The sequence below is a fragment of the Microcaecilia unicolor genome, chromosome 10 (assembly GCF_901765095.1).
Source record: "Microcaecilia unicolor chromosome 10, aMicUni1.1, whole genome shotgun sequence".
NCBI lineage: Eukaryota > Metazoa > Chordata > Amphibia > Gymnophiona > Siphonopidae > Microcaecilia > Microcaecilia unicolor.
Genome location: NC_044040.1, coordinates 155,746,644 through 155,766,407, shown reverse-complemented (window position 1 = coordinate 155,766,407; position 19,764 = coordinate 155,746,644). Strand labels below are relative to the sequence as shown.

The window sequence follows — 19,764 nt, the reverse complement described above, 5'->3', positions numbered from 1 at the left end:
GACAATTGGTCTGACCCAATATGGCTGTTATATAACCTGAAATTTCAAAACAACTATCTGTTATAGCATTAAGTCCAAAAGTGTGATGTACGGAGCTAACTTGATCCCTCCCAGCCCTGTCCAATGCTGTTACAATGTTCTCCAATATTGATATTGTTCTCCGAGGACAAGCAGGCTGCTTGGTCTCACTGATGGGTGACGTCCACGGCAGCTCCCTCCAACCGGAAACTTCACTAGCAAAGGCATTTGCTAGTCCTCGCGCGCCCATGCGCACCACGCATGCGCGGCTGTCTTCCCGCCCGAACCGGCTCGTGTTCGTCAGTCTTCTTTTGTCCACGCTTGGGACGGTCGTGTTTTGCCGCCGTTTCGTGCCCCTCAAGTTGACCCTTGCGCGTCTTCGCGATTTTCGTTTAAAAAAAAAAAAAAAGAGAGAGACCTTTTGGTCTTTGTCCCTTCCCGTGTGTCCAGTTTGTTTTCCCCGGCGTAAGTTTCCTTTCGCTATCGGGGTAGGCCTGTTTCGTGGCCTCTGTACGGGTTTTTTTCTCTCTCCCTTATTTTTGGTGCCTTCGTCGCCATCACGAATTTTGATTTCGCCGGCGTGATTTTTCCGCCCATGTCATCGAAGTCTCCCAGCGGCTTCAAGAAGTGCACCCAGTGCGCCCGGGTAATCTCGCTCACTGATAGGCACGCTTCATGTCTTCAGTGTCTGGGGGCTGGGCACCGCCCGCAGGCCTGTAGTCTTTGTGCTCTTTTACAGAAGAGGACTCAGGTAGCGAGATTAGCCCAGTGGAACGTGTTGTTCTCTGGCTCTTCGTCGACAACAGCACCGGAGGCATCGAGTGCATCGACGTCGACAACATCGAAGTCTTCGACCTCGGCATCGACTGCATCGACGTCATTGAGGTTTCGACCCTCTGCATCGTCGGTACCGAGACATCGGAAGGCTGCGTCGGCGTCTGTGGTACCGGGACCTCCGCTGTTGCTGATGTCGTCGGACGGTGGTGCTTCGACTGGAGTGCAGGTGAGGGCTGTCCATTCCCCTGCTGGTGGCAGTGAGCCTTCAGGTGGGTCTCCTCCTGCCCTGAGAGCTCCTGCGGTACAGCCCCCCCCCCCCCCGAGACCGGCCTTCTTCAGCCTCGGCCCCGAGGAAGCAACGGCTGGATTCTACGTCCTCCTTGTCGGTACCGGGAAGCTCCGGTGACATGCTTCGCTTGAAGAAATCAAAGAAGCATCGACACCGGTCTCCTTCCCGCGTCGGTACCGAGAGCTCTGGGTCGCCGAGGGAGTCAGCACCCAGTAGGCATCGGCACTGAGAGGATCGCTCACCCTCTGTTCAGGAGGTGTCGATGCGCTCCACCTTGGACAGCCCGGAACCGCCTCCACGCCCAGAACAGACTCTGACCTCGACGCCTGCATCGGCTTCCATGTCTTTCTCCACAGCCGCTCTGCACGAGAGTCTCCGGGCCGTTCTCCCAGAGATCGTGGGAGACCTGTTGCGCCCTTCCCCTCCGGTACCGGGGGTGCTTGCGCCACCGGTACCGTCGAGCGAGGCGCCGGTTGGCCCTTTGCCCGGGGTGAGGTCTCCGACATCGGTACCGCTTGCGGTACCGGTTGCCGCCGCCTCCCAGGAAGACTCCCCGATGACGTCGGTGGAGGGAGCTTTGCCGGTGCTGGCGAGGGAGTCTACCTCTCGACGCTCCACCGTGGCCGTGTTTCCACGGAGTCGAGTCAGGCACGGCTTCAGACACAGGTTCGCAAACTTGTGTCTGATACCGATGGTGAGGCCTCGTGGGAGGAGGAGGAGGACATCAGATATTTCTCTGATGAGGAGTCTGATGGCCTTCCTTCTGATCCCACTCCCTCCCCTGAAAGGCAGCTTTCTCCTCCTGAGAGTCTGTCTTTCGCGGCCTTTGTCCGGGAGATGTCTACGGCTTTCCCCTTCCCGGTGGTTGTGGAGGATGAGCCCAGGGCTGAAATGTTTGAGCTCTTGGACTATCCTTCTCCACCTAAGGAAGCATCCACGGTACCCATGCATCATGTCCTAAAAAAGACATTGCTGGCGAACTGGACCAAGCCTCTAAGTAATCCCCACATTCCCAAGAAGATCGAGTCCCAGTACTGGATCCATGGGGACCCAGAGCTGATGCGCACTCAGTTGCCTCACGACTCTGGGGTGGTGGATCTGGCCATAAAGAAGGCTAAGAGTTCTAGGGAACATGCTTCGGCGCCCCCTGGCAAGGACTCTAGAACCTTAGACTCCTTTGGGAGGAAGGCCTACCATTCTTCAATGCTCGTGGCCAAGATTCAGTCCTACCAGCTCTACACGAGCATTCACATGTGGAACAATGTGCGGCAGTTGGCGGGCTTGGTGGACAAGCTCCCCTCTGAGCAAGCCAAGCCGTTTCAGGAGGTGGTCAGGCAGCTGAAGGCGTGCAGAAAATTCCTGGCCAGAGGGGTATATGATACCTTTGATGTTGCGTCCAGGGCCGCTGCTCAAGGTGTGGTGATGCGCAGACTCTCATGGCTGCGTGCCTCCGACCTGGAGAATAGAATCCAGCAGCGGATTGCGGACTCCCCTTGCTGAGCGGACAACATTTTTGGAGAAAAAGTCGAACAGGTGGTAGAGCAGCTCCACCAGCGGGATAACGCTTTCGACAAATTCTCCCGCCGGCAGCCTTCAGCATCTACCTCTTCAGGTAGATGTTTTTATGGGGGAAGGAGGACTGTTCCCTACTCTTCTGGTAAGCGTAGGTACAATCCTCCCTCTCGACAGCCTGCGGCCCAGGCTAAGCCCCAGCGCGCTCGCTCTTGTCAGCAGCGTGCGCCTCAGCAAGGCCCCACAGCTCCCCAGCAAAAGCAGGGGGCGAGCTTTTGACTGGCTCCAAAAGAGCATAGCCGATGTCAAAGTGTCTGTGCCGGGCGATTTCCCGGTCGGGGGGAGGTTGAAAGTTTTTCACCAAAGGTGGCCTCTCATAACCTCCGACCAGTGGGTCCTCCAAATAGTCCGGCAAGGATACACCCTCAATTTGACCTCGAAACCTCCAAATTGCCCACCGGGAGCTCAATCCTTCAGCTTCCAGCACAAGCAGGTACTTGCAGAGGAACTCTCCGCCCTTCTCAGCGCCAATGCGGTCGAGCCCGTGCCATCCGGGCAAGAAGGGCTGGGATTCTATTCCAGGTACTTCCTTGTGGAAAAGAAAACAGGGGGATGCGTCCCATCCTAGACCTAAGGGCCCTGAACAAATATCTGGTCAAGGAAAAGTTCAGGATGCTTTCCCTGGGCACCCTTCTTCCCATGATTCAGCAAAACGATTGGCTATGCTCTCTGGACTTAAAGGATGCTTATACACACATCCCGATACTGCCAGCTCACAGACAGTATCTTCGATTTCGTCTGGGATCACGTCACTTCCAGTACTGTGTGCTACCCTTTGGGCTCGCCTCTGCGCCCAGAGTGTTCACGAAGTGCCTAGCTGTGGTAGCAGCAGCGCTTCGCAGGCTCGGAGTGCACGTGTTCCCTTATCTCAACAATTGGCTGGTGAAGAACACATCCGAGGCAGGAGCTCTACAGTCCATGCAGATGACTATTCGCCTCCTGGAGCTACTGGGGTTTGTGATAAATTATCCAAAGTCCCACCTTCTCCCAGTACAGAGACTCGAATTCATAGGAGCTCTGCTGGATTCTCGGACGACTCGGGCCTATCTCCCGGAGACGAGGGCCAACAATCTGCTGTCCCTCGTCTCCCGGGTACGAGCGTCCCAGCAGATCACAGCTCGGCAGATGTTGAGATTGCTTGGCCACATGGCCTCCACAGTCCATGTGACTCCCATGGCACGCCTTCACATGCGATCTGCTCAATGGACCCTAGCTTCCCAGTGGTTTCAGGCTGCTGGGGATCTAGAGGACGTGATCCACCTGTCCACGAGTTTTCTCAAATCCCTGTATTGGTGGACAATTTGGACCAATTTGACTCTGGGATGCCCCTTCCAAATTCCTCAGCCACAAAAGGTGCTGACTACGGGTGCGTCTCTCCTGGGGTGGGGAGCTCATGTCGATGGGCTTCACACCCAAGGAAGCTGGTCCCTCCAGGAACGCGATCTGCAGATCAATCTCCTGGAGTTACGAGCGGTCTGGAACGCTCTGAAGGCTTTCAGAGATCGGCTGTCCCATCAAATTATTCAAATTTAGACAGACAACTAGGTTGCCATGTATTACATCAACAAGCAGGGGGGCACCGGATCTCGCCCCCTGTGTCAGGAAGCCATCAGCACGTGGCTCTGGGCTCGCCGTTAAGGCATGTGGCTCCAAGCCACATATCTGGCAGGCGTAAACAACAGTCTGGCCGACAGGTTGAGCAGGATTATGCAACCTCACGAGTGGTCGCTCAATTCCAGAGTAGTGTGCCAGATCTTCCAAGTGTGGGGCACCCCCTTGGTAGATCTCTTTGCTTTTCGAGCCAACCACAAGGTCCCTCAGTTCTGTTCCAGACTTCAGGCCCACGGTCGACTGGCATTGGATGCCTTCCTCCTGGATTGGGGGGAAGGTCTACTGTATGCTTATCCTCCCATACCTCTGGTGGGGAAGACTTTGTTGAAACTCAAACAAGACAGGGGCACCATGATTCTGATAGCTCCTTTTTGTCCGCGTCAGATCTGGTTCCCTCTTCTTCTGGAGTTGTCCTCCGAAGAACCGTGGAGATTGGAGTGTTTTCCGACCCTCATCACACAGAACGAAGAGGCGCTTCTGCATCCCAGCCTCCAGTCTCTGGCTCTCACGGCCTGGATGTTGAGAGCGTAGACTTTGCCTCTTTGGGTCTGTCAGAGGGTGTCTCCCGTGTCTTGCTTGCTTCCAGAAAAGATTCCACTAAGAGGAGTTACTTCTTTTTATGGAGAAGGTTTGCCTTCTGGTGTGACAGCAAGGCCTTAGATCCTCGCTCTTGTCCTAAACAGACCCTGCTTGACTACCTTCTGCACTTGTCTGAGTCTGGTCTCAAGACCAACTCGGTAAGGGTTCACATTAGCGCAATCAGTGCATACCATTACCGTGTGGAAGGTAAGCCGATCTCAGGACAGCCTTTAGTTGTTCGCTTCATGAGAGGTTTGCTTTTGTCAAAGCCCCCCGTCAAGCCTCCTACAGTGTCATGGGATCTCAATGTCGTTCTCACCCAGCTGATGAAACCTCCTTTTGAGCCACTGAACTCCTGCCATCTGAAGTACTTGACCTGGAAGGTCATTTTCTTGGTGGCAGTTACTTCAGCTCGTAGAGTCAGTGAGCTTCAGGCCCTGGTAGCCCAGGCCCCTTACACCAGATTTCATCATAATAGAGTAGTCCTCCGCACTCACCCTAAGTTCTTGCTGAAGGTAGTGTCGGAGTTCCATCTGAACCAGTCAGTTGTCTTGCCAACATTCTTTCCCCGTCCGCATTCCTGCCCTGCTGAACGTCAGCTGCACACATTGGACTGCAAAAGAGCATTGGCCTTCTCTCTGGAGCGGACACAGCCCAACAGACAGTCCGCCCAATTGTTTGTTTCTTTTGATCCCAACAGGAGGGGAGTGGCTGTGGGGATACGCACCATTTCAAATTGGCTAGCAGATTGCATTTCCTTCATTTACGCCCAGGCTGGGCTGGCTCTTGAGGGTCATGTCACGGCTCATAGTGTTAGAGCCATGGCTGCGTCAGTGGCCCACTTGAAGTCAGCCACTATTGAAGAGATCTGCAAAGCTGCGACGTGGTCATCTGTCCACACATTCACATCTCATTACTGCCTGCAGCAGGATACCCGATGCGACAGTCGGTTCGGGCAGTCAGTGCTTCAGAATCTGTTCGGGGTTTAGAATCCAACTCCACCCCCCTAGGCCCATGTTTATTCTGTTCCAGGCTACACTCTCAGTTAGTTGGATGAGTTTTTAGGTCAATCTCAGTTATGTCCTCGCCGTTGCGAGGCCCAATTGACCATGTTTGTTGTTTTGAGTGAGCCTGGGGGCTAGGGATACCCCATCAGTGAGAACAAGCAGTCTGCTTGTCCTCGGTGAAAGCGAATGCTACATACCTGTAGAAGGTATTCTCCGAGGACAGCAGGCTGATTGTTCTCACAAACCCGCCCGCCTCCCCTTTGGAGTTGTGTCTTCCCTTGTCTTTGTCTTGCTACATACCGGACTGACGAACATGAGCCGGTTCGGGCGGGAAGACGGCCGCGCATGCGCGGTGCGCATGGGCGCGCGAGGACTAGCAAAGGCCTTTGCTAGTGAAGTTTCCGGTTGGAGGGGGCTGCCGTGGACGTCACCCATCAGTGAGAACAATCAGCCTTCTGTCCTCAGAGAATACCTTCTACAGGTATGTAGCATTCGCTATAACATTCCATTCCCTTTCAGATAAGTTCCTGCCCCCCCCCCCCCCCCCTTCAAAAAAATCTATCCCTGGCTCTCTAAGCTGGGTCTAGGAACAAGAGAAATTCTAGCACAACAATTAACCTTATAATAGATGTAAGGAACCATACAGATTCAGATCACTATTATGTTTTTACAAAATGTTACCTTTTGAAGAAAAAGTCTTTTATTAGTTGTTCTAAGCTCCCTGGACTCAAAAAGTGTCCGACATGGTTGTGTTTCACCAGAAGTACAGGCTGTGTCAGGGGCAATGGAAACTGCAACACTGAACATAAGAATAAAATGATAGACAATCTAAAAATTCAAATCTGTGAAACAATATACGTAAATAGTACAAACAAAACCCTAAATAAATATTTAATTGAATCAATAAATAATTGACACAATGCAAATAAATATGTAATCCGATTTGATAAAACAAAACACAAAAAAGTCTAATTTGGTGCAACCAGTAAAACATTTAGAGGATGGCTTACCCAGCTGTGTAAAAGTACAAACTTCACCAACGCTGAGTACAGCAAAAAAAAAAAAAAAGAAGTAAAATATCACTAAATTAGAATCTCTTAGAGAAAGTGTGCATTTAAAAATAGTGGTGGTTTCACTCCAGGTACATAGATGCATAAATGGACAAGGAAACAAAGATAAACCTGCTGACTTGCATGTCTCTTCCTGGGTCTGTTTGAAACCATAAAAACAAACTTACTGTGACAGCCTACCTTATATTCTCTAGTAATGTAAATATTCATGATCTAAAAAGTAAAAATAAGATTAAAAACATGTATACAAACTCTTCAACACATTTTAAATTGCTGTCACCAAGGCATAAATATTGTGGAATATAAAATAAAAGCAGCTTTAAAAAGGTTTCATCATGCTGTGTGCAAATGGAGGTTCGTCTAGTGCTGTAAAAACATGGTGGAACACATTGAGACCAAATTCTGTGCGTTGCAGTGATGTCACTGTGACATCATTGGAACACAGAATCAGTCTCAATGCGTTCTACCATATTTTTAAAGGTTTTAAGCTGTTCTGAGATCTTTTTCAATACAATTTTGCAGCAATTTTGATGAGTATGGAAAGGCAAATATCTCAGAATCAATTTTTTCTTCTTAGCTTTTAGTTTTGAAAATGGTTTTTTCCCAATGGACAGTTTAACTTACAGCACTGCCATGGACCTCCATATGCACACAGCATGAGTTTGAGACCTGTTTAAAGCTGTATTTATTTATCTTCCACAATTTTTATAACTTGGTGACAGCATTTTAGAATGTTTTGAGGAGGTTGTATAGATTTTTTTGTACCTTATTTTTACTTTTTATAAGCAGATTGTGAATATTTACATTACTACAGGATATAAGGTAGGCTGTCACAGCAAGTTTGTTTTTATGGTTTCAAACGGACTCAGGAAGAGACACATGTAAGTCAGTAGATTTATCTTTGTTTCCTTGTCCATTTTATGTGTGTATGTGGTATCACCACTATTTTTAAATGCACACGGTCTGTAAGAGATTCTAATTTAGTGATATTTTACTTCTTTTTAGCTGTAATCAGCATTGGTGAAGTTTGTAGTTTTACACCAGCTGGGTAAGCCATCCTCTACATTTTACTTGTTGCACCAAGTTAGACTTTTATATGTTAGTTTTGTATCAATTTACATATTTATTTGCATTGTCTTAATTATTTATTGATTCTATTAATTATTTATTTAGATTTTATTGTTACTATTTACATATATTGGGGGGGGGGGGGGGGGTTAGTGTTCATAGATTTTTATGTATTTTATTGGATTGTATATGTTCAGTGTTGCAGTTTCCATTGTCCCTGACGCAGCCTGTACTTCTGGCGAAACATGGCCATGTCAGGTGCTTGTTTGTGAACAACCAATAAAAGACTTTTTCTTCAAAAGGTCTGCTTCCTTTTCTGTTTCAACGTTGGATCTAGTGGACCTGTTGCCTTCTTGTATTCTTAGTTGTTGTTTTTTTTTTTTTCTAATACAGTGTTGGTGTCCATACTGTCCACATCCACTCTCTTCTGTAAAATGAAGTAGTCTGGAGCACAGAATCTCTTGCTTAGGAGCACAGTATATTCTGGTCCACCAAATCTTATATATAATGAATTCTTGAGTTCACATTGCTGTCTGGTTGAAGTTCGCCAAATATAATGCCAAAAACCATATGGATCCTCCCCACTCCGTTCCCATAAGTAGCAATATAAATCCTCCATGTCCTCATCACTGATTCTTAGGACCCTGTTTACTAAGCCACACTGTAGACACACTTATTGTTTTTAGTGCACGCTAATGCTAGACACACCCATAGGAATATATGGGCGTCTCTAGTGTTGGCGCATGCTAAATGTTAGTGCACGCTAAAAACGCTAGTGTGCCTTAGTAAACAGGGCCCTAAGAGAGGTTTCAACTCATGTATGTTTGTTAGATTTATCATTCAGTCATAACTCATATCAAATCCCACTAGAAGCACCGAAACGTCACTGTAACTAAACATGGAGACCATAAAGCCAGCCCTTTATCTCCGAGGGAGCCAGCAATATATACTGTCATCTAACATTATCTTAAATGGGATGCCCATCAGATGTAGTCATGGCACTTGCTACCATACCTTGATCTCTTTCCTGGACAATGGGTGGTTATTGCAAGCTACTAAGTGTAAGTAGTGACCAGTATTAATTGGATATGTCTTCAGCTGTTGATACGGTTAGTTATGGGCGATTGTTCAAGCACTTAGAGATCTGGTTTGATTGAACCTTTTTCTACTGGATGTAATTCAACTGATTTGGATAGGTAATATCTTCTGACTGCTTTTCCATGGAAACAGAGGTCCCACAGGAGTCATCTTACCACCTCTTCTGTTTAGTCTTTGTATTCCATCCCTAGGTATTTGGTGAAAGACTAGGAGTAGGCTATAGGCTTTATGCAGATAACACTCAACTTGTGTTAAGTAGAGTAGGAATTGTGTTATATTAAGTGCAGGACTGGTTTCTTTATAATAGGCAAAAACAATGTGGGGGAAAACCCTTCCCCAGAAGTCCCAGTAGTAGATCAGAGGGGGCAACAGTTCAGTTAATAGAAGGTTTGGGTGCAAAAAGAAGTAGGTAATTTAGGGGTACTGTCGACAAATCTTTCTCACATAAATCCCATGTGGCAGCAATAGCAAGATCGGCCCTATTTAAGGTTTGGTTGATTAAAGTTTTAAAATATGTTAAAGCTTATCAAGATGTGTTATGCAAATGTTAACCATAACAGGATTGGGTTACTCAATTGGTTTGTTAATTAAAAAGAAATAATATAAGCAAATTGATTTTGTGTATTAATAGATTAACACGTGTTGATTGTTTGTGCACTGAGGGGTCCTTTTTCAAAGGCACGTAGGTGCCTACGCGCATCCAATGCAAGTCAAATTGCCATTACCGCCCAGCTACCGCATGCCCCGGGTGGTAATTCCATTTTTGGTGCATGCTGAATACACACAGTAGAAAATATTTTCTATTTTCTACTGCGTGGCGCTTGTCCAGTGGTAATTGGCAGTTGATGCGCGGTGAACACTTACCGCACGATTAGTGCGTGAGATTTTACTGCTAAGTCAGTGGCTGGCAGTAAGGTCTCGGGCTGAAAATGGATGTACCCTGGTTTTAATTTTGCTGCATGTCCATTTTCGGGCACAAAAAAATGCTTTTTTTCCAGGTGTGCTGAGGAAATAGACTGCTGTGCTAGCAATTTCTAGGGGTATTCTTTTTCCCCTGGAAATGCTGATGAGAAGGGTCTGTGTGTGATAGCACTATGTCATAATATTAACATTTTTAGCATCTAAACAGGGGTGCAGTTGGTAATTGAGCCTCAGTTTCAAAAACTTCTATTTAAAAGTATGTCCTTGATTCGATAAAGCTGAGCATCAATAGAGTCCAAGTTGAAAAGGGCTGACTGGATAGGCCATGTGTTCATTATCTGCCTACATTTTTCTGTTTCTATGTTAAGAAAAAAAAATCATGTATAGGCACAGTGTTCATTCTCTTGTGTTTTTTTGTGGGTTTTTTTTTCAGGTGTTTGTAGCCAATCCCAACAAGACCCAGCCCATATTAGACATCCTTCTCAAGAACCAAACCAAATTAATTGAATTTCTCAGCAAGTTTCAGAATGACAGGACCGAGGATGAACAATTTAACGATGAGAAGACCTACTTAGTGAAACAGATCAGGGATTTGAAGAGACCAGCACAGCAAGAAGCTTAGATCTGCAGTAAAACCCTAAAATATTAAATCCAAATTCAGCATTCGCTGTTAAATATTCAGCATCTGGCACTCATAATCAATTTTTGAGGAACATTACTGCTAATCTGCTGTTCAGTGAACGGTTTTCCCCTTTATTTTTTATTTTAATTTAGTTCAAGTTGAAAAAATAGCTGCTGCTTTCTTGCACATTAGAGCACAATGTGGACTTTTTTTTGAGAGGGGGGTCTTTTTTATATTTGTGTCATTTCAGAATACAAAGACACTGCTTGTTTTAGGAGTCCTTAAAGCAAAGAGATTCTAGGTTAATGAAAGCAAACATATACTAGTTTGATTTAAGGAAAAGAAGGTATTGATGTAGTTTTAAGGGAAAAGTTGCATGCCTGCAAATTTTGATTAAAAAATACGTTTGCACTTGTTTGAGAGATGAGCACAAAGCAACCAGTGCGTACTTGGCACCATAGTATAAGATTGTATGCCTTGACTTAAATGACAATAACAACAACAAACAAATAACCCCCAAAAAATAAAATTGTGCAGTGCTTTATTTGTAATCAAAAGGCAGGAACTATAACAAAGATGTGAGCTTTTTCGGATAAAACAGAGTTGTCTTGCAGTTTTAAAATAAATCAATATTGTAATTTAGCAACTTTAAAAGTGTGGAGCCTGACCAGGGTTTCTAAGGAAATTGTATATATGCCTTTCACTGCTTTCTAGAATTTCTCCTTTGACATGATTTGATATTCCTGAGAATTCAGAATGGAAATCTGTTCTAAATGATTTTGTTTTTTTCCTTGTTAATTCGACATTGAAGATATTTCAGACAGCTGGCAGTGATACACTGCATTTCACTTAAAATATGCTTGCTGGTTTCTTTTGTACATAACTCTTAGACTGCTCATTTCTTTAAAACAAAGTTTTAATTTGTACAGCAGAGGAATGTTATTGTATTAGTCTGTAACTATTACCTAATATTGAGTTTTTGCAAAAATGAATGCCCATGTGTAATGGAATACTTTGGATCTCATGGAAATGCTGATTATATTATTTCTAAAGTAGTGTAGCATTAAAAGAGAAAACAAGCTAGCAAATGATTTTTATTCACGGCTCAGTGGGGTGCCATTGATTAGGGTAGGCAAAAGCTTAGATGTGCAGCCCAGAGAAATGTATTGGTTAATATTGGCCTTATTTGTTTGAAAGCCTGAATTGGAAAATGCCACACGATTTACATATTGTTTTAGTTTATGATCATCTCTTTGCTTCCTTTCTCTGTAGAGCACCACATTCACTTTTGCCGTAAAGTAATCCAGTACAATAGTTGTGAAACAGATGAATGGTTTGAAACCATCTTTTGGTTTATTTAAGAAACATTGAGGCATTTTTGTTTGCCATATGTCAGTGTGTTACTTTTTCTTTCTTATTTTCAAGTTTTGTTCTTTAGTGCTGCAAATTATCAGTATTTTTGGCATACACTGATTTCTGCACCATTGGTTCCTATGCCCATTATTTAATAGTCTACATCTAAAACGGAGTTGTTTTTGCTATAGTATGTTTTATAGTAATGTTTGTATTGCAACTAATCCAAAATATGCATTTTAGTTTGACATGGTAAGCTCTGCTTGCTTAATCCAGATTTTGGTGTAGTCTCTGGTTTACCATCCCTTGTTATGCTTCTTTTTTTGCATGTTCCTTTGCTGTGGCGACTTAGACTCTAGCCATGGTTTACGTCACAATGTCTTCAAAAACTTGGGACCTGATATTGTAGAGAAGACTTGGGGCCCTGTTTACAAAATTAAAATCACCCATATGTTGCTATGGGCGACTTAGCATTTAGTGTAGCTTAGTAAACAAGGCCCTTAATGAGGTGTATGTCTCATGTTCAGATTTTAGTGAGACATACACCTGGCCTTGCATATTGGTGACATTCATTTGGAATTATGTAGGTTCAAATCTTCCCTAAACTAATATAAAACAGTATTTTGAGAACTTGAGAGACTTTCATAATTGGTTACTATTGGGTTCTAGCAAACTCTTCTCTTAGGGCCCTGTTTTCTAAGCCACACTAGAAGCGCATTAGCGTTTTTAGTGCACGCTAACCATTGGGTGCGTGCTAACCATATAGATGCCCATAATATTCCTGTGGGTGTCTACCCGGTTAGTGCGCACTAATTTTTAGCATGTGCTAAAAACACTAGCACACCTTAGTAAATAGGGCCCTTAGTTTGGTATCATTTTATTGGAATTCTCATATTGCTGTTTCCTTGAATCATTATAAGAACATCTTTGATGTGGAATGATAGTATGTTTCCAAAAGTAGCTAAGTGCAGGCAATTTGATACTGTTTTGTGGAAATTCCCCAGCCTTTTTTTTGTTTGTTTACCGAGTCTGCATTCTGTGCTAGAACTGGTCTTTTGAGTTCTAAAAAGTCATTTTCATAGCCAACTTAGAGAGAGTTACCCACTGTCTAGTCATGTATAAGACCTTGAGACATTACCTGTAAACCACTAGAGACTTGCACCTGGTGTCTTGCATATTATGAATAGTTTTGGAATGTTGCCATTCATACTTAAAGATTAGCACTTTGCAGTGAGTGGCATAGCTCATTAATTGCAGTGAGTTACATAGCTCATTAATATTCCTGCAGAATAGTAAAACCTGAAGTCCTGGGAACTATGCTCAAAGAATTCATTCATCTTAAAGCCATGTTGTCAATGACTACAAACTAATTCTTCTTGAAACATGTCTCAACTAACATCTTAATATTTAGCTTAAAAATATTGGCTTAAGATGGCATTTGAACTTGCTGTAATTTAAAATAACACTCCAGATTGTAAATTAGTTGAATTCTTGAACAGACAGTAAATTCAAGTAGTCATGTGTCTTTTAAAATTACCGTATTTGTGTCTTAAGAAAATATTATGTGGGCTATTCAGTGTTAAAACTAAGCCTTATTGTTTAGTAAATTTCTACTCCTACAAGCTTAGAGAAGAAAATCTGAGATTTAGGAAGATAGTTTTTTATGAACTTGTTTTAACAAGAATTATTCCCGTGTGCAACAGATTGGGGGTGAAGTCATTAAAAAGGGATGTACTAAATTATACTGTAAACTTTGGAAATATTAGTGCACGCAGAAATTAGAAGCACTATGTATGCATACATGCAAAAATACATAAGGGTTTTTCTGAGGTACTGATTTTAACTGATTTCACAGGTCATAGAAACCAGTGGGTAAGATTTATTTTTATGTCGACATGTTTGAACCTTGGCATGCAAGAAAAAGTATTTAAAGTTATTTAACATATATGTTCATAAATGTACGTGTATATAGAAGTATAGATATATATAACTATTGTACTGGAAGCAGTTTCTTATTGGCTTAAAGACTTTAAACATTAGAAAGACATACAAAAATTAATGTAATCTTTTTTTAATGGAGATGTATACAGTCATAGCTCTTCCACATAAAGCATTTAATTTCTCCTGAAGAAAAGTGCATTTCTTATCATAAATCAGACTGGCCCCCATAATTTAAACTGAAATAAAATTTTGAAGAAAGGAACTTTTGTGTGTTATTGCTTGGTATAGCTAGAGCACAGGGCTCAAAACACAGTGCATTTTAAATATTAGGGTGCCTTTTTAAATTTTGTTATAATAATGATTTTATATATATATATATATATATATATATATATATATATATATATCACTCCAAACATGAATTCAGAGCAGTTTACAATAAGAACCGGAATATTTCTGCTTGCCACCAAAAATAATCTATGTCCTTTTATTAAGCTATGGTAAAACGTGGCCTTAGTGCACCCTTGTAAGCTCTTTCTGCACTCTAAGGCCATTTTTACCATAGCCGGGAAATGGCCAATTTACTACTTTTTTTTTTTTTCTAATGGCCATGCGGTAAAGTTCAACAATCGACTATACATAGTCTCCCTTTGTATGTTGAAGGATCAAAATTCAAATTAGGAGAAAAAGGCCTCAAAATGCTCGGGTGCCAGGACGAACTTAGTCATCAATATCATCTCAAGGCGCACACTAGGGTATGGCTCATCACAGACCAAAAACTTCCTATTCTTTTATTATTTTTCAAATCGATATAGTCTCTTATTTTACTTTTTTTATTATGTTTTACATCTTGCTCATAATCAGTCAACGTAATCTAAAAAACTTCTCAACAAAAAATTTTGAAAGCAAAATGACTTAGCTTTTAAGGCTCTGCGCTTCATACGCAGGTCATGCAGTAAAGTTGCCATTAGCACACAGCCATTAAAAAGATTTATCACGGGAGTATTTACAGACACCTGTTTTGTTGTCAGTAAGGGCTCATGCGGTAATCCTGCACTAATCAGATAGCATATGGTAATGCAGATGCACTAAATGATTAGCACAGGAATGCCCACTTTCTACCACCAGACAACCGCCCTTCAACAAATAGGCATTTGCGGGTAGCCTGCTGATTAGGAACTTACTACAGGACGATTGAGTGTGTTCCATGGTAAGCTCACACTAGTGCTTACTGCAGCTTAGTAAAAGTATCCCTATGTATTTGTTTATGACATTTATACGCGACATTTTCCTGCACAAATTTGAGTTCAATGTGGCTAACAAGCTACAAGAACACTGTTCAAAATATTAAATAAAAACCATAATTCCATACATCAGCAAAGAAAAGAATCGTAAATACATACGTCATGGGGGGGGGGGGAGAAATAAAACTAGGCATCAGCATCAATTAACAGAAACTTATTAAAAAGGAAAGATTGCAAACACTTAAAAGCTAAGTAAACATGCTGGGATCTAATATATTTCAGCAAAGAATTCCTTGGTAAGAAAAAGTAGCAGAATAAATTGACTTATAGACTACTTTCTTAAGGGAGGAAAATGAAGATGCAGGTAGTCTCTCGCACCATAAAGTAGCATTGCGAGAAGGAAAAGTGACAAGGGGCAAGGTATAATCAGGGGCAGTGTCATATAAAGTCTGAAATATGAGAGCACAGAGCTTAAAAACAACCCTGGCTTTAATAGAAAGCCAATGCAATTGAATCAGTAGTGAATTTAAAGTACAAAAGCATCAGCCATATATCAAAGCAAGCATATTTGATTGCTTTCAGTTCTTCCCCAAATTTCTATAGCTTGCTTCTTCCAATAGTTGTAGGACTATCTTTTTATGCTTCTCCATGCTTACACATTAGGACTGCATATCAATTAAAAATTGTAATCGCTCATTTAATCACAATTAAAATTCTTAATCACAAGGAGTATAGGAAGAGGAGAGGAAAGGAAAGGGAGAGACTGGTAATGCTAGATGGATGGGGGTGGATGATGTAGACCCAGAGAGACAGTGTACTTTGCAGGGAGCAGAAGGGTGGGGCCATTAACACAAGCTAAAATTTGAATGTGTTAATTACGTTAATATGTTAAATGTGCAACCCTGCTTAAAATATGCTTTGTTTCCTTCAGTAAGCAGGATTGAGTCAGGCACACAAGTGGGTGACATCAGACAGCACTGGTATGGAATTGCTCTCCCAGAGCTTAGAACTTAAGTTCTGAGCATGCACAACCCTTCCTGTGTGCAGCAGTCTCCTCAGCCCCTGTGTTTTCCAATGCTATTTTAATCATGTTTGCCTTTCATTCTCCCTTTGGAGACTCCCAAATTTGTCCCCTTTTAGTGTCTTTAGATTTTTTGGCTCTTCAAGTTTACTTTATTTCCCATGGCTTGTTGGCCTGCTTTGGCCTGAGTGTGCCAGTCAGGGTAGTATATTTTTCTGTTTTTCAATCATTGAGCCGTTTGATTTTGCTTCAGCTATTTTCCCCAACATGTCCCAGAAACCTCCAGTGGTTTTAAGAGACGCACCCGGTGTTCCAGGATCATATTGCATACTGATTTAACAACTGGTGCCTGGCATGCTTGAGGCTCGACCATCTTTGTCACCAGATGTCCCAAAGAACCATCAAGATTGAAACAATGCAAAATTATTTATGGTGCCAAGAAGTCTGTTCCATTGACACCAGCATTGGAAGTGTTTGTCCCAATGGCCCAGGGAGCTGCATCGTACACTGGGGATGCTTTGACTTCAAGGAGGTCTTTCCCTGCATTGACAGTGAGTGTCGCCAATGCCCAATGGAGCCAAGTATCCTCAGATTCAACATCATCCTCTTTGGTGCTGAGGGACCTTGATTCTGTGTATTAGGCGGAGACCAAGAAGCACTGACATCAGTCCCCCTCAAAGCATGGTGCCAGGAGCACCAGGGCATCAATGTCTCTGACCTCTAAGGAATGCATACGCTGTAAGGGCAGCTCTCCCTCCAGGGAATCCATGCCAATGCACCAGCATCCACCCTCCACTGGGTAGGGATCAGTCTTCTGATTCGGCCCCAATATGTTCTGTGTACTTAACAATTTTAACCTTTGCTGCTGCCTGTTACTGAGGAGCACAGCTGGGGCAACTTCTTGCTTGATGAGATGCCATAGCATCAAGGTCATTGGTTTCAGGCCCAATGTTGGTCCAGCCCATACTTGAGGCCCATGCTCTTGCTCTCTTGGCTGTGCATCGACACCAGTTCCCAAAGGGGTGTCAAGGTCAAGGCTGGCTGAGATAGTGTCGATGTCCAGCCCTGGGTGGGTTGGAGAGAGAGCCCCCTTGAGGTCCAGGTTACATAAGTACATAAGTATTGCCATACTGGGAAAGACCAAAGGTCCATCAAGCACAGCAGCCAACATTTCCAACAGTAGCCAATCCAGGTCACAAATACCTGGCAAGATCCCAAAAAAGTACAAAACATTTTATACTGCTTATCCCAGAAATAGTGGATTTTCCCCAAATCCATTTAATAATGGTCTATGGACTTCTCCTTTAGGAAGCCATACAAACCTTTTTAAAACTCTGCTAAGTTGACCTCTTTTACCACATTCTCTGGCAACGAATTCCAGAGTTTAATTACACGTTGTCAAGAAAGGTTTTCTCCGATTCGTTTTAAATTTACTACATTGTAGCTTCATCGCATGCCCCCTAGTCCTAGTATTTTTGGAAAGCATAAACAGACGATGTACATCTACCCGTTCAACTCCACTCATTATTTTATAGACCTCTATCATATCTCCCCTCAGCCGCCTGTTCTCCAAGCTGAAGAGCCCTACCCACTTTAACCTTTCCTCATAGGGAAGTCGTCCTATCCCCTTTATCATTTTCGTCGCCCTTCTCTGCACATTTTGTAATTCCACTATATCTTTTTTGAGATGCGGCAACCAGACTTGAACACAATATTCGAGGTGCGGTCGCACCATGGAGCGATACAAAGGCATTATAACATCCTCATTTTTGTTTTCCATTCCTTTCCTAATAATACCTAACACTCTATTTGCTTTCTTAGCCGCAGCAGCACACTGAGCAGAAGGTTTCAACGTATCATCAACGACGACACCTAGCTCCCTTTCTTGGTCCATGACTCCTAACGTGGAACCTTGCATCACAGCTATAATTCAGGTTCCTCTTTCCCCACATGCATCACTTTGCACGTGCTCACATTAAACGTCATCTGCCATTTAGACTCCCAGTCTCATAAGATCCTCTTGTAATTTTTCACAATCCTCCCGCAATTTAACGACTTGGAATGACTTTGTGTCATCAGCAAATTTAATTACCTCACTAGTTACTCCCATCTCTAGGTCATTAATAAATATGTTAAAAAGCAGCGGTCCCAGCACAGACCCTTGGGGAACCCCACTAACTACCCTTCTCCATTGAGAATACTGACCATTTAACCCTACTCTCTGTTTTCTTTTAACCAGTTTTTAATCCACAGTAGAACACTACCTCCTATCCCATGACTTTCCAATTTCCTCTGGAGTCTTTCATGAGGTACTTTGTCAAACGCCTTCTGAAAATCCAGATACACAATATCAACTGGCTCAGATTTATCCACGTTTGTTCACCCCTTCAAAGAAATGTAGTAGATTGGTGAGGCAAGATTTCCCTTCACTAAATCCATGTTGACTTTGTCTCATTAATCCATGCTTTTGAGTATGCTCTGTAATATTGTTCTTAATAATAGTCTCTATCATTTAGCTCGGCACCGACATCAGACTCTCACCGGTCTATAATTTCCCGGATCTCCTCTGGAACCTTTTTAAAAAATTGGTGTTACATTGGCCACCCTCCAGTCTTCCGGTACCACGCTTGATTTTAAGGATAAATTACATATTACTAACAATAGCTCCACAAGATCATTTTTCAGTTCTATCAGTACTCTGAGATGAATTCCTTCCAGTCCAGGAGATTTGCTACTCTTCAGTTTGTAGAACTGCCCCATTACATCCTCCAGGTTTACAGAGAATTCATTAAGTTTCTCCGACTCGTCAGCTTCGAATACCATTTCTGGCACCGGTATCCCACCCAAGTCTTCCTCGGTGAAGACCGAAGCAAAGAATTCATTTAATCACTCCGCTATGGCTTTGTCTTCCCTGATCGCCCCTTTTACTCCTCGGTCATCTAGCAGTCCAACCGATTCTTTTGCCGGCTTCCTGCTTTTAAGTTTAAATCTGTTTATTGATGCAATAATGAAAATGTACAATCTTATAGTTTTAACCAATAACATTGCAAATACAACAAAGTACTAGCAATCCTTTTACATAACGTCATGTCATTTTCTCTTTTATCCCCCAATAACCCCCCCCTCCACCACCACCTTCCCTTCCTGCATGATTTAAGTGTAAGTGCTAATGCCAGCCAGCATACAGCCTGCACAAATTACAGAGATGTTACATCTATTAGGGTTCCCTTCTGACAAAGAACAACTAAAACAGTTCCTTCATCTTATACACCCTGCCCTCGACCCCATCCCCCCCATCCCCCCCCCCCCCCCCCGGCTTCCTGCTTTTAGTATAGCTAAAAAATATTTTACTATGTGTTTTTGCCTCCAATGCAATTTTGTTTTCGAAGTCCCTCTTAGCCTTCCTTATCAGCGTTTTGCATTTGACTTGACATTCCTTATGTTGTTTCTTATTATTTTCAGTCATTTCCTTCTTCCATTTTCTGTAGGATTTTCTTTTAGCTCTAATAGCTTCCTTCACCTCACTTTATAACCATGCTGGCTGTCGTTTGGTCTTCCATCCTCCTCTTTTTT

The 19,764-nt window shown here is 43.3% G+C and overlaps 1 protein-coding gene across 2 annotated transcripts in view; it reads left to right on the top strand.

Moving 5' to 3' along the window:
- CAB39 (calcium binding protein 39) overlaps positions 1 to 11,135 on the top strand; it is a 235,191-nt gene extending 224,056 nt beyond the window's left edge. For both annotated transcript variants that reach the window (XM_030215807.1, XM_030215808.1), the window contains one exon: positions 10,444 to 11,135. In XM_030215807.1, the coding sequence (XP_030071667.1) occupies positions 10,444 to 10,632 (189 nt within the window). In that variant the 3' untranslated portion in view covers positions 10,633 to 11,135. The remainder of the gene's footprint in view (positions 1 to 10,443) is intronic.
- The last annotated feature ends 8,629 nt before the right edge of the window (positions 11,136 to 19,764 follow it).